General features: G+C 47.9%; 1 protein-coding gene across 1 annotated transcript in view; it reads right to left on the bottom strand.

Moving 5' to 3' along the window:
* The window catches only part of LOC137167691 (antigen WC1.1-like), a gene marked incomplete at its 3' end in the record, with an annotated part of 55,606 nt that overhangs the window by 23,507 nt on the left and 16,455 nt on the right, over window positions 1–15,644 (bottom strand). The window contains exon 2 of the mRNA XM_067569938.1: window positions 13,252–13,265. Coding sequence (XP_067426039.1) covers window positions 13,252–13,265 — 14 coding nt within the window. The remainder of the gene's footprint in view (window positions 1–13,251; window positions 13,266–15,644) is intronic.

The raw sequence follows: 15,644 nt of genomic DNA, 5'->3' as shown, positions 1-15,644 counted from the left end.
TGTGTTCATTAGCTCAGTGGGTCTCCAACTCGTTCCCAGCCAGCCCTACGTCTGCCAGAGGCAATGGAGCAGGAGGGGAGAGTGAAGGCAGCGCTGGGCCATGGCCGGCAGTGCCCATCTCCGGGTGAGCTGAGGGTAAGCGCAGTCTGCAGCCGAGCAGCCAGGCAGAGTTGTGCAGTTTGGGTGCATTGAAGGTGACGTTGCAGCCTGCGATTCGCACCCCGCTCTGGCCGAGGAGCCGAGGGGAGTTCAAATGTCCAGAGACAGACTGAATAACGGGAATGGCTGGTCTTTACAGGCTCATGATTCTTGATCTGTGGAGCTTGGCAATGCTGCCTTGTGCGCCCCACCGGAGCTTCGTCCCCCTGCCTGCCCCACGCATTTCCCTCTGCCATGGGGCTCTACCCGCCCTCCTCCCATGGACTCTTCCCTCTTCTCTTCTCCCCTTTCCACCTAGCCCCTCTGCCCTGCATGTACAGGCTGCTCTCACCCGGATGAGCAGCACACTCTGCCCCATGCCCTGCCAGTGGCTTTTCTCCCAGTAGCCAGCTCTGAGTTCCACACACACCCCAGTTGTCTCTGGAGCCGTTTCCACCTCTGGGGGTTGTGGAGAGGCCAAACTGGCTGCTGGGAGAGAGGCAGTTAACAGGCAATGTGAGCATGGACCACTCCCTGCCACACAGTCCTGTGCCTCTGGCTGGGAGAATGGTCCCCAGGACAGATGTGAAGACCCAGGACTGTCCCTGGGAGTGGGAACAAGTGTGGGCATCATTGCAATGGCTGTGAGTGATGGCTACATGCTGATTTCCACCGCCACCCCTGGAACAGGCTGGATGCAGCGGTGGGTGGCTGAGCCAGGGACATGGAGCCTCCATGGAGCTTAGAGAACAGAGCAGTTCATTGCATAGCTCAGTGATGCTCCTGGGTGGCAGGGCCCCGGCTGTGACACTGCTGTAACTAAGTGCACACAAAGTCCTGTTTCCCTGCACACAGCAGAAACTAACAACAATCTGCAGTTTACTTGCTCAGAAATCCCCCAGCCTGCCCCTGCAGCGAGCTCCAACAGGCTTTGTTTGTTTGCTCCCTTCTAGGATCCTGCTCACAACTCCTTCCCTTGGCTTCTCCCTCCAACAGACACAGTCTGACTCCAGTATCCTAGCCCCTGCATGGCACCAAGGGAAACCTCTGGGTTCGCTCTGCCCGGACAAGCAGCCAGTGCCTTGGGCAGTATCCCCACTGCTTGCAACCATAGTTTGTACATACAGGATCTTAATTGCTCTGTTGTTGGAGACTAAATGAGGGTACTTGGCCCTGCCATTGGCTTTCCCGAGTGTGTGATTCTCTTTGGATCCACGACCCCCAATGGCAGCCATGAGCACCTTTCACGATCACAATCACAATTATAGACTGGGCATATCATATACCTGCACCATTTCTGTGACCCGAAATGGAATAATGACCCACGCCCAGAACTCTGAACAGCGGGGAAGTTCAGATCTGGGTCGGGGAGTGAGAACCATGGCTTTCCTCCGTCCCTGATATTTTCTCATTTGTTTGCCAGGACCCCACATAAATACACACGTTTGTTTTTCTGCACAATTTAAATGGGTCAGTAATTGTGAAACTCGATCGTCTGGCAAAGACTGACCTGGCCTCTACTCAGGGCTCACGGAGGAGCATTGGGGCACTGAAGGAAACAGAAAAGTAGCTACACGGTGATGTCCCCTACACTGTAAACTCCCCAACATCACTGTGTCTGCGTCACATGAAGCAAATTCAGATTTCCCACAGAATATAAAAAAAATCTCTAGGGGATCACGCACATTTGCTCATAAATCCAACAATAATTCCTCCAAGCTAAACATGTGCTTGGCATCTCTATATGACACTATCCCTCAAATAACTGCAATCATTTATTCCTCACACAGCAGCAATTGTCCATCTCCTGCACGGTCAGTCTGATCACCCCCGAGTCACCGTAGAATTCTTCACTTTTCGGTCATGTGCAGCTGCACCTGGGCTCTAACCCCAGCACCTTATATCTGAACTTTTGGGAAATTTGAAATACAAACACCAAGTAACCTGCCGGATGGTCTGTTTACTCAGGATTTTCTGGGTATCAGCCCCCTACTCAGTGCACCGTTACTGAGCTGTCTGTGCAATACACGTTAGGGCAGGTTTTTCTCTGACAATAATTGAGACTCATATTTCTGATGATAAACTTCAGCTTCAGTTTCTGAGGCTGGTGCAGCAGCACATGGGGTTCCCATAAACCAGCTACAGCTGTGCAGTTCACTCTCCTGCCCTGCCAGCACCTGGGTCATTCTCCTGCTGTTAACACCAGCCCAACAGGTTCCAATCGCTGCATTATTTAAATCAGATCTGGGACCCACTTTAGTTCCAAGCCAATCTTGGATCAGTTTTGGAGTCTTTGGGCCAGATTCATTTCCTGTGTTGCACCCACCTGTGCTGCCATAGCCCAGGGTCTGGGTCCACTCATTGGTGTTACGTCTGCCCGGAGTTGGGACACAGCTTGGCAAAGAGCCTGCAACCCCTCCCCACCCCCCAATCCTGTGCTGGGGGAAGGAGAGCAGCCCTGAAACTGGGCAGGGGCAGTCTGGAGGGAATGAAGCCAATGTGGCCGTGAGATGCCCTGTTACAGCACCTCTGTCGTGCAGCTTGTGCTGGTCGGGCTTCTCTAGGCTCCAGCTAGGATTCAAAGCTTCTCTGTTGCCACAGAAACCCTGGGGCAGGGAGGCAGGGCTCCTTCAGGATAAATCTTCCTGCTGGCACAACTTCCAGTACCCTTGTGTGCACAGGGCATTGCACACTGCACCCCAACACACTCACACTCACACTCACACAGCATCCCTCTGTGGGAGGAATCAGCTCTGGGCTCATTTGGGTCAAATCCTGCTCACCTCACACATGCAAAACTTCCACTGACTGCAGTGAGTGACTGGGGGAGTGAGGAGCCAGGACTTGGCCCTTGGAGCTGTTGGCTTTGGACCAAACAGACATTTCTGTTGGATCCCAAATTACGGATGTATTTATTTGGAGTTAAAAAACTAAAGCGAGGCCTAGCCAAGGCTCTAGGCACCCGGACAGCATTGACAGCACACGCAAATCCCAGCAGCATTGACCATATCAACAAGAACTCAGCCAGCCGGACACCTACAGAAACTCCTTCCCACCCCTCTCTCGTTATGTCAAGCGAAGCCTGGGTCCTCCCCAAATGCCCCATCAGAAACCTGTGTTTGCCAGTGTGCCAGGAAGTCATTAAATCTGGGGTATTTTAGCCAAAAGGGAAAAGCAAGTTCCCTAGTCCACTCACCCCTTTCTTTATAAAAGGGGAACCGGCCCGGCCATCCCTGCTGACCGCAGATGTGGCAGTACGTCACAAAGGGAGAGAGATGATCCCTCAGGGAGGCCAGGCCAAGGTCATTTAGGACTTTATAAACCACAACAAACACCTTAACCTCCACCCGGAGATGGGCAGCTGGAGCAGATCCTGTAGCAGTGCTGTAACACGCTCCCAGTGAGACACTCACTCAGTAAGTGAGCCGCATGCACCAGCTTCTGTCTCTGAATGGTTTTAAAGTGCAGCCCCTTGTAGAAGTCACTGCAATAATCTAAATTGGAGGTAACGGAAGCCTGGGGAACAGTGGCAAGGTCTGCACCTGACAGGAAAGGTCACAAACTCCTAACCAGACACAGACGGTCAAAAGCTGACTGTAAAAATTACCATCCTAGTTCCCGTTAACCCAGCTCCCCATCTGAACGAAAGAGGAGACTTACCTGCTGTGTCCTGACTTGTGAGGAGAAGAAGCCACAGCACCGCAGTGCAGAGATGTCCCTTCATTGCCAGCCTGACGTGCTGTCCCCTCCTCTCACTGCACTGGCTGCACCTGAACACCCGGCCAGGGCTCCTCTGTATCTGACAAGTGATAACAAAGCCACGGAAGGGAAATATATAGATTCAGAGGCTGGCACCAGCTGCCAGAAGGAACCAATAGCAAACCCACCTGCCTTTTTAGTTATTATCAGTGGTTTTATCTGAGAATTTCTGCAGCTAAAACATCCAATAAAACTTGAAAGCAACAAACATCACCATATATGAGTGATGAGCCCCCTCCTGACGTCAGCTTTACCACAGCCTCAGAGCATCGTGTAACCCCCCCCATCTATGGTGCAGGAGAGAAAAGTTCTGTACAAACTGTATCTGTGCTGTGTCTCACTCCGATAGATTCTATAGTGTAGTAAACATGAACAGGGAGACATTAGAGGCTGGTAATTTCATAAACTAATGAAGAAATCCCCGTGCCACAAGTGATCATTACCAGAGCAACTCCCGGTGTAGGGCACGGCCTATTGTAGACAAGGACAAGTCACTAGAACTAGGTTGTGCTACTCAGATCAGCTGTTGTAGAAAAGGAATTACCCCAGCGCCATCTGTAACACTGATAGTTCTTAGTGCTGTGTGCACAGTCCATGGCCATGTGTGATAGCCGTTGTCTTTGAGGTTTCCTGCCTGGACCATGATCACTAGTATTAGAAAGAGAGCTTAGTGCTTCCTGAGTAGGCCATGACTCTCTCTTGCGGTAGCAGGCTGTCCTGCACACACCAGGCCCTACAGTGCTGTCAGGAAGAGGAAGTCTCCTTGGAAACAAGTTGACTTCATTCACGTGAGACAGACAATAAATGAGCAGATGCAAAGCAAGGGGCGTTTAGAACAGAATCACGACTGGCTCACACCACACTTACCTCAGGCTGTTCTCTGAAGAGAACTCTTGAAAATACTTGAATTAAGGGAAATGTTTTTAATTCTTTACCTTTGAATTTTCTCCCATACTGCCCTTCCTGTATGCTTGCAGTGTTTACCTGATCCTCCTTCAACTCCGTCCTTGACACTCAGTTCAGTTGTGATTCTGGGAAATGACTCAACAAAGAATGGCTTGACAGGTGACTGGGTGTGGATGTGCCTCTTCCTTCCCTCTCCTTATTTTTACCCTCCTCCCTGCCCCAGTCCTACCATTCCCCCTCACTCTGCTTTTCCCCTACTTAAAAAAACAACAACAACAAAACATGAAATTGACCCAATTATCACCATGAGAATTTGTTTCTGTTATTTCTCCCATCTTCAATCCTGGATGTTCTTGAGGAAGCCTGACAGTAAACTTTCTGGAGCTGGGAGTGTATCTGTATCTGTGAATGAATGGGCCTTTGCTGTATTACCAGAAGGCTTAAAGAAGAAAGAAGCGGGCTGAACAAGTTAAAAAACTAAACCAACTTAGCTTAGCATGGAAGTGAAGGCATAAATAAAAATTATATATATATGGCAAGTTGTAGACAGGTTAGGTGATAGTAATGAGTGTATATGAGCAGTTAGGAACTGTAGAAAATTGATAAAGGAAGCAAAGGCCTATAAGGAGAAATCTATGGCCAGCAGAATTCAGAACAATTAGAAGGAAAGTGTAAAGTATATTAGCAACAAAAAGAATCTTAAAAATGGTATAGGTCCATTACTGGATGGAAATGGTAGAATTATCGTTAGGAATTCAGAAGGAGCGGAGTGTTGACTGTATATTTTTGTTCTGTATTTGGGAAAAAGGTCAGATGATTTAATCATATCACCTGAGGATGAGGATGATAAAGAAGAAATCCAGAAGAATGTTAAAAAGCAATTGCTGTTAGACATTTTAAAAGCTGCAGGTCTGGAGACGTTGCATCCAAGAGTTTTAAAAGAGGTGGCCAAGAAGCTTATGAATCATTAAGGTTGGTTTTCAATAACATTTGGAACACTGGGGAAGTTCCAAAAGACTGGGAGAAAGCTAATGTTGCACCAATAATTAAAAAGTGTAAAGCGCATGATCAAGGTAATTGTAGGCCTGTCAGAGTGACATCATCCAGGCAAAATAATGGACACTTCTGATATAGGACTCAGTTAACAAAAAATTAAATGAGTGTAACAGAATTAATGCCAATCAACATGGATTTATGGAAAATGGATATTGTGAAATTAACTTGATATCTGGTTTGGTGAGATTACAAAGTTTGTTGATAAATAGTGTCATTGTGGTAATGGATTAAACACTGGCCAGCTGACAGGTGTAGCCTTTGATAAGTTTAAGGTGAAAATTGCACAAGTCACTAATAGGAGGTTCTTTACTCAGGCAGCTACCTAAGATTACTATCTAGTGAGATTGGTGAATCACACAAATAGGAACAGGGAGACGCCAAGCAAATCCAAGCATAAGCACAAAAACAGATGCATATAACAAAACACTCCCAAGGCTGACATAGTCACAACCTCATGGAGACCATTAGAGATAAAGATGAAGAGAACAATAAGTGGCGAGCACCATAAGAGGCAGTGACAATCTGATTCCCACCTTCCTGTCATACCGCTGTCTCAACTAGGGTTGGTCTGACCACCTTTTTATAGGAGACACAAGGTAGGTGAGGTAATATCTGACACTGCAAACATCTTTTATCCCCTTTTTCCTTACATCCTCCACACATCCGGGACCATTTTATATTTAGGTCACAGCTCCATCCTCTGGTGTCCTTGTGTATTCCAAACTACATATTGCAAACTATTGCTAAATCTTATAACCTTTGGTTAATCAGTCAGGCTAATTCCTTTGCTACATAGACTATTATAACTACTACCTGGCCTCAGCTTATTGGCAAGTCTACCTTGGTTGTTATACAGCTTCTTATGTACACCTACTTGCATGTCTTGCATTACAGCCCTAATATCTTCTATTTTACTATCCTGAAGCATTTTAATATTCCTCAGTACATGATACATAAATTTAATATTGCACCCTCAGATCATGGGTTATGGGTAACACAGAACTCAAAATATAACTGTAAATAGGGATTTATCGTCGAGTGAGTGTGTTTCTACCATCAATGACCTGGAAGAAAAAATAAAGTTATCAATGATAAAGTTTGCAGATGACATAAGATTGGGGGAGAAGTAAATAATGTAAGGGGCAGGTCACTGATACAGAATGATCTGGGTCACTTGGTAAACTGGACACAAGGAAAGAATGTTTGTTTCAGTAGCGTCAAATGTGAAGTTATACATCTAGGAACAAAGAAACTAGGCCATACTTACAGGACCAGGGTCCTTATCCTGGGAAGCAGCGACCCTGACAAAGATTTGGGGGTCATGGTGGATAAGCAGTTGAACATGAACTCCCTGTGCGATGCTATGACCAAAAGAATTAATGCATCCTTTGATGTATAAAGAAGGAAATATCGAGTAGGAGGAGGGAGGTTCCATTATTTCTGTAGTTGGCACTGGTGCGACTGCTCCTAGAGAACTGTGTCTAGATCTGGTGCCCCATATTTAAGAAGGATTATCAAAGAAGGTTAGGGGGTGACTTCATCACAGTCTACAAGAACCAACATGAAGAATAAAACTTTGATAAGAGGCTCTTAAATCTTGCAGACAAAAGTATAACAGGATCCAATGGCTGGAAGGTGAAGATAGATAAATTCAGGTTAGAAATAAGGCACACATATTTAACAGTGGGGATAATCAAGCCCTGGAATGACTTACCGAAGGCTGTGGTGAATCCTCCATCATTGGCAAATTTTTAATTCAAGGTTGGATTTTTTCTGAAAGTTATGCTGTGTTCAAATGGCAATTAATTCAGGGAAGTCCTGCGGCCTGTGCTGGATAGGTCAGGCTAGATGAATGCAATGGTCCTTTCTGTGGTCTAGACAACATCCTACGTGATCAATGGAATTTTGCTTCACTTCTGCCTCACAGGAGACCAATGTCTATAATCAGTGAGGCTCTAGGAACGAAGATGCATGTCATATTTCCTACCTCCTCTCCCTGAAAAGAACGGGAGGCAAGGAAAGGGACTTATCACAGAGTGACTGGCCCCTGTTAGTGGAAATGGGCCCAGCCCCACCTCTCACACAATGAGCTCACATTCCCAGGTGGGAAGACTGGAAAAGGTCAGGTGACAAGTGGGTCATATGACACAATTAGTTTTTATTTAGCCCAGCAGCTTGTACAGAAAAGGGTGTAGCAGTGGTAGATGGCTGCAGAAACTGCAGAAAGCAAGAAGGCTCCTGCAGGAGACCCTGAGGTGGAGCGGGGAAAGGACTCCAGCTATGGGTGTGACTTGCTAAGGCAGAGAAGAGGCCAGGCTCCAGGAAAAGTCCTGGGAGTCAGCGCTCTGGCAGGGAATGAGAAAGACATTGTTTAGTGGAGTGTGAATCCCAGGGGGGTGAAGGAGACCAGTTTTGTTTGTGTTGTACTTGGACTCCCAGTGGGAAATATCCCAGAGAGTCAGTTCTCCCCTGAGAGTGAGCACAACTGGGAGCTGAGCGCAGGAGGGGCGGAAGCCCTTTACTTTATATCAAAATGAGACTTCGTATTTCCCCAGGTATTTGGACATGAAGTATCCTGAAGGCTGCTGAACTCAGAGAGTGACCCAGCCAGAGGGTGAGCGACACGAAACCTCGGGAGAGACAGAAAACCCAGTTGAGGAGACACAGAGGCAGAGGCACCTGCAGAGCCATCCCAAGCCATGCCACGGTGCTCAGGAAGCAGCGACCGTGTTGCAGGGACACTGGGAACACGCTGACCTGAATAGTAGAGCTGGGTGGGAAGCGGTTTTCCCATCCTGCAAATTTTCAACATCTAACATTTATATCCCCTCCCAGATTGGGACCATGGACTGGTGCTGCCCCCTCCTGGCCTGGGCGTGCACTTGTGGTCTTGGGTGGCCTTCAGTTTCCCTTCAGTTTCCAGCTGGGGTTATCAGAAATAATCCACTCCGCGGTGGTGGAATTAGGTGTCAGACGTGTGCCCCTGTTCTCCTGCCCCCAACACAATGCGTTGTCCACGGTGCATGTGGCTGTACAGGCTGCGCAGGTTGTATGCAGGTGGCCTGCTCAGGACACATCTGCCTGTGCCAGCTCATGCAGTTGTCCACTGAACACACCACGGCAGAGTTGTCCAGGGCCTGCTCTGGCTGCAGGCTGTGGTGCTCTGGAGAACAGTGCAGCCCTGGAGCTGACGTTTGTGCTTGTGGAGCTGGTGCTGTACTGGGCTGTGCACTGGTCATGGAGCTGGAGGTTGCCCCCTCTGGCCACTGGGTCTATCAGCAGCACCAACAGTAACTGCTCCTGATCCTTCTTCCTCTGGGCATGCTTGAGGAATTGGCTCAACATTCTCTCCTCCCACTGAGCGCCCCATTCCTCCTTCGCCTGCTGGTACTGCCGGGCGCCATCGGTCCTGCAGTGCGTGTTGCTGGACACCTCATCCCTGGCCCTCTTCCTTTCCCCTTGCTGAGTGAGGGTCCTGTCCCAAAGATCCTGCGGGAGAGGGCTGGTCCAGCTGAGGTGCAAGTGCCGGCCCAGAGGATGAAAGAGCATATCATACCTTTGTCCACTGGGGGAAAAAGCATCTCCCATTTTATGTTTTGCATCATGGCCAGGCCACAGATTGGTGCTTTCTGAAATCTTTGTATCCACAATAAACGTGGTGTATTGCCTTGTCCCTCCGAATAAGATCCTGCTGTTTATTTTACAAGTATAACACCAGGTGAGGGGAGCGCTGATTTCCCATCCCCTTGAGTGCATCAAGGAGCCTGCACCGGCCCTGTAGCCCCACAGCAACGCGCTCCGCCTGGTCCTTAGGCAGCAGCTCCCTTCTGCAGCCAGCGGGAGAGCAGCAGTGGGCCACTTTGAAAGTCCACGTGGGCCAGTTTTGGTCCCTGGGCCATGGGTTGGTGTAGGTTTATCTGTGGTCTTTGTAATAGGCCAGCTGTCATGAATGAGAGCCAACTGCTCAAGGAATCCCAGCTGAGAAGAAAGGGGAGGGGCTTCCCTAGTTCATTTTACTTCTGGCAAGAAGCCCATGAGCACAAAGATTGCCCCTAAAGGAAGCGTGAAGAATGTGTGGAGAACCCTTTGTGGTGAAGGTCCCAGTTACAGTAGGGGTGACTGAGGTTTTGGGCCTGGTTGATTCAGGTTTGGGGCAGACATTGATACCAGAGCATTTTAATCGCTCCCAGATTCCTAAAGTAGCTGAATTGTTCAAGTATTTTCATGGAGTTCTTCAGTCCTACCCTACGGCTAACTCAGGTTAACAGTGGGGGGTGGCAGGTTGAAATGTCAGTGCCCGTGGGCTGACACCTACCTCCACCACGGTATTGAGCCAGGACTGGGGACGCATGGAGACCTGTAACCAGTCTTCTGAGGGTGTCTGGGAATGCGGGTTTGGCACTCAACTTCAGGAACCAAGGAGAGATGCAGCTAGAGGAAATTTTCCCCTTTTCCGACCCCGAGCTGTTTGGTTCCAAACCAAAGTCCTGCCAGGGAGAGTGTGGTTTGGAGCATCCTAAAGAGCAGCCAGAGTAACAGCCTCCTCCTCGGGACAACCCGCTGGTCTTAGATACGGGGCTCAACTTCATCCAGAGTCAGAGGGAGGAGCCAATCTTTAGTCCATCGTATGGCCGGTTGGCCAGGGGAAACGGGGTGTTGGTTGATCTTGACCAGGATGCCTAGTACCCCCATTTTGAAGGTGGTGAGGGTGATCTGGGACAAACAAACTGGGGCCCACCAAACCCAAATCCTGGTCACCAGTTGTATCAGAACAAGGTGTTAAAACTGACCCAGGATGTACCATGGTCCTGTCACTTGGGAGCAGAGAACACCCAAAAGAGGGTACTGGCCCAGTTCATTTGGGCTGGGGTTTATTGCCATTGCAAAGATTATTGTGCATCCTGTCTATAATGCCGACTATAATGCCCCCCACAGTCCTCTTCCATAGGTGAGCAGCACTTTAGACAGAATTGGATAAACCTCTTGGGGTCTTTGCAACCAAGTTCAGGTGGGTGTTGGCTTATGTCGGTGATTATGCCAGTTGGTACCCCAAAGCTATAGCCCCGTGCTCACCAGTGTCACAGACATTGAGGATCTTGCTGCTTTGATCACTAAGTACCACACAGCAGGGACTCCGCTTTTCCTGTCAGCCCTGCAGGCACTGACACCTCTGCTTTGAGGGAATGAAGAGAAGAGAAAATGAGATCTTTTCTCACACACATTGGTTTGGCCAGGGTTTTCCCTTGCTGCGTTACCCATTCAGTAGAGACACTGTGAAGTGCAAACTCACCTGTCTGTGAATCTTTGTTCCAGTCACTCACCCCAGGGTCTTCCTCATGATTCTGCCCCAAAACAGAGTCATCTTCAGGGTCAGACACTTCTCTGGCACCATCATAACCATCCCCTGTGACATCTCCAGGCAGGGCAGGGGCCTCTGAAGTGAAGATGTGAAATAATTAAGTGATTATTCACAGCAAAGACAGAAAAACAATATGCTGCACATGCACCAGCTACACTGGTCCCTGGGGATCTCTTAGCTCTTAACTTCCACCCTGTAAACATTCTCCGGCGTGTGTTAGAGTGGTGGCCCTCCTTCGCCGTCAATCTCCAAGGGAGGCTGCACCTCCTGGCCCCTATGTCCTGTGGGGAGTTCTAGAGAAAAGGGGGAGGTTAGCAGTTCTGGGTCTCTGTGGCCCAGCTGGGCAATCCCACCGTCCTGAGCTCCCCAACCCTCAGGCAGGGCGATCCAGTAAGTTGGGGCCCGGACCCGCAGTCGGGGCGAGGCAGGCCAGGTAGGAGGTTTCTAGCCTCTGCAGGACAAGTAAACAGTTCAAAGCCCAGGTACTCAGGTGGGGCGGGCAGGCAAAGTGAAGCAGTCTCTCTCCCTCGACCGGGCGAGCAAACAGTGCACTGCCCAGACCCTTAGGGAGGGCGAGACAGGCAAAGGGGGAGCGGTCTCTAGCCCTTGGCAGGAGGAGTGAACCATTCCTGACCCAAGCCCTTGCCTCCTCCGTCCATTCTGCACCCCATGTACACCCTTATGGAGTGACTGGTGTATCATTCATGTTCACCCTTACAGTGTAACTGTGCATTGTCCAATGCAGGATATGTCATGGAAGGTGTTTCTGGAATGCTCATGACATACTGAACATTGTTGTTATGGTAGTGCGTTTCCTGCACTGTCACAGATGTACAGCTGTGAAACTCTGCTGTGTGATATTCCCAAGTGTGTGTCTCACATGGCTTGAATAGATCCAGGCAAACACAAAGCAAAGTGAGGGTTCACGCCTTGCAGAGGCATCACACAGGAACAATGGACTGGCCTGAGCACCTGATAAGGCAACACACCTTTGACTCAAGTGGAGGAAATCATGCCCGTTGTCGGACATGGCTGATCACCTGACCCCAGAGGGTGACGAGGAAACATGTTAAAGACAAGAGCATTTATTGTCTCAGGAGCTCTCCCTTGGAATCCATCTACAAAGCAAGAACAAGAAACTGACAGACGACCCAAGGCGGGGGCGGGGGAGCCCTGGCTGAGGGAGTCAGCCAGTCTGTGTGGGAAGATTAACCATCAAAACTGTCTGGCTACTGAAGTGTTACATGTAGCTTAGTATGCAGTTTGCTTTATTTCTGACTGATCAATCTGACTCGTATTAATCTGGCTGATAATCATTTAAAATCTCTCTGTACTTAACACAATTATTTGTTTCTTTTATCTAAAGCAGTGCATGTGGTTTGTCTGTGTGTAGAGCATCCGCAGGCAGGGACTTGAGGAACCACCTCCCACGGGGGTGCACACATCCCAGCTCCCGGAGAGGTGAGCGAGCTGAGACACCCCCACTAACCTCGCACAGGGAGGAGCCACGTCCCCCCGTTCCCCACGTCTCCCTCGTTATCACTACTCCAATGCAGCAGCAGCGCCAGGAGCTGGAGCAGGACACCCAGCCAGTGAGAGGAGCTCAACCAACCAACCAGGTCCTCGCAGCTGCCTGATAACCCTGTTGTAACCTTCCCCGAGGCAGTTTGAAAACCAATATGCTCAAGCCCCCAGCTGTGCAGGCTGATGGTGGGCTTCCAGTTCCCACGTCTGTACCTGGGACTCTGCCGTGCTCTCATGCACGGTCACCCCCTCCCCACTTCCTGCAGTGTGAAAATGAGACACTCCACGTTGGGGAGTGTGGCACGGGGACAGTGGGCTCTGTGCTCAGGGCAGCAGTGAATGCCTGGTCAAGTGCCTCACAGCAAGTGGATGTAGAAGGCATATTTCAGGGCCTGTGGTTTGTACCCGTGGCTAGTGGCACAGCTGCTTCAGAGGCTTGATGCTCTCCCTGCACTGCCCACCAGCCCAGTGGAAGCCCCCCTCCGCCAGCCTCTTTGACGTGGTCTCACAGAGGTGGATGTTCCTGGAGCTGCTGCTGAAATCATGATCTTTGCTGTGCTCACACCAGGGGTTAACCAGCTCCTTGGAGTGCTGCTCCTGCCAGCCAGCAGCACCTGGTGGGGTGGGCATCTTCTAGGCAGCTTGGCAGAGCTGGACAGACCCTGGAACAGGCCCTGTGGGAAATGCAGGGTTAAATGCCCACCAAGGACATATAAACCAATAAGGCTTCTGGGGTTTGGTGAAGACACTAGAAATTTAGCAGATGGTGGCTGCAGATGTCCTTGTAGATGGCACGAAGAAAATCAGTCTGGGCTGGGCCTAGTTCTGAGAATTCACGCAGAGGATGCGGGACGGATAAAGCACAACAACCAATATGATTGCAAGCAGAATCGTTTATTCCATTTTGCTTTCCAGCTTATATACCTTTTAATCACCTTTGCTTACAATAACCACGCAATTGCTGATTGGCTATTATATGATTTCACCTACTTCACACGGGAACAGCTTACATATTACTGGTAGCTTCTTAGCTCACACAACTATCTTGTTTACGACCTTGAATACTTTCTACTATCTAGTGGATAGCGGCCAAGTCCCGGGAACTCGCCGCCAGTGAGGCGCCTGAGTGAAAGTGGCCACCTTCCAGCTCCCTGTAGGCAGCCTCACTTGACCCGGTGTCCAGCACCAGGCCTGCTGTAAGTGTCCACTTAGGTAGCCATCAGGTCAGGGTACAAATAATACACTCCCACATCTCCCCCCTTTCTTTTAAATAGGCGCTCAACAAAACGCTCCAGACTACCTTGCAATAAGCAAATAAAACAGGGGACACAAATAAGGAAGAAAAGTACAATTCCCAAAATGATTATCCCCATATAACAAAATAAAACAAACCAAGAGGGCCAGCCAAAACTGCTAAGCCACTCCCATAAGGGATTATAAATTTGCATAATCTTATGCATATGATTTGCAAGGCATTGCAATAAAGCATGAACAAAATATAAATGATCTAATAAATTCATACAACACATGCCTTCAAAATCCTCACAACCGTGTCCCTGTGCCAACAAAAAAAAATCGATAGCTGCACGATTCTGCAGCCGTTAGGTCAGCATATGGATAATATACCCCCACAGCTCCCCCCTTTCTTTTACACTTCCCAGCATGTGGTCAGTGTGAGACCCCGAAGACATGCTCTTTTACATATTTATACAAACAAAACAAAACAAAACAAAAAAAATACATATACATAAATTCTTGATGCTTATAGATATATACAAAATATTACTACTATTACTATTAACTTATACATTTCTATTTTAAAAAATATACATAACAAATAACATATTAACAAAAAATTTCTACTTTTCTATTAAAATTGTCTGATCTCTCTCTCAGAAGGCTATATAACTAATTAAAACTAGTTGGCTCTCTCCTTGCCCTTTCTCTGACCCTGGCAAAAAATCAAACACCATGGGAAAGAGAAGGGGGGTGATTTCAGCAGAGAGCAAAACACTCAAAAAACTAAAATAAAATAACTATGGTTAAACAGACAATATTTTCCTACAATCCCCCCTTTGAGCCATACTGTAATACCAGTGTGGCTCACTTATAAACCTGAGCTAGCCTTTGCGTAAATTTAATAATTACAACTTAAATTAACATTAGCACAACAGGCACCCTGGCCTTAACAAACCAACTAAAAGCAAAGCAAACAGAGGGCAAAGTACCCAAACACTAAAAACAACAACAGGTAAAAATAACAATAAAACAAATTATGCACACAAACAATTACTTAAGCCAGAATAAATTTGGTAGCCATAAAATTAAGGCATAAAATAAATCTGTGACCCCATGAAATATCATCTTGGAAAATGGTATGGAATAATGATGTGATTTGTAAAATGTCATGTGCATTAAATTAGTAGTTCTTTCAGTAATTTTGACTGAATTGTCCATAGTCAAATGATTTAAATCAGATTGTCTATGAGCCTGCAGCAATTAATTACAATTGATTATTTACATATTTACAGACCAATTATTTGGGAGAAGGGCCTGTTTTTCCTTCAGAAGGCTACAAAAAAAATTCAAGAATTCTCTTCCTATAACACTTTTCACACTTTCAACTGTCCCTCCAAACTCTGTAGTGTTAACTTCTCACTCTCTTTCCTACATGGTGTTTAACACAATCAGAACCACGGGTATACCTTCTTCAAAATGCAAGCGAACATGACTACAAATCCAACAGTTAGACACATTGAAATCTGTTTGTAATTGATTAATTAATTATAAAGATGTGTCAGTATAGTCCAAGAAGCATTGTCTTTTATGGTTTAGTTGCTTGGGTTGTAATTGTACCTCAAAGTCATCAGGTTGTTGGTCTTCTTCCCCATGGACCTTGGGG

This window comes from Emydura macquarii, unplaced genomic scaffold (genome assembly GCF_026122565.2).
Source record: "Emydura macquarii macquarii isolate MOO-44397 ecotype Brisbane River unplaced genomic scaffold, CSIRO-AGI_Emac_v2 contig_2966, whole genome shotgun sequence".
Lineage (NCBI taxonomy): Eukaryota > Metazoa > Chordata > Testudines > Chelidae > Emydura > Emydura macquarii.
The sequence above is the reverse complement of the archived record's forward strand: the minus strand, read 5'-3'. Positions and strand labels throughout refer to the sequence as shown.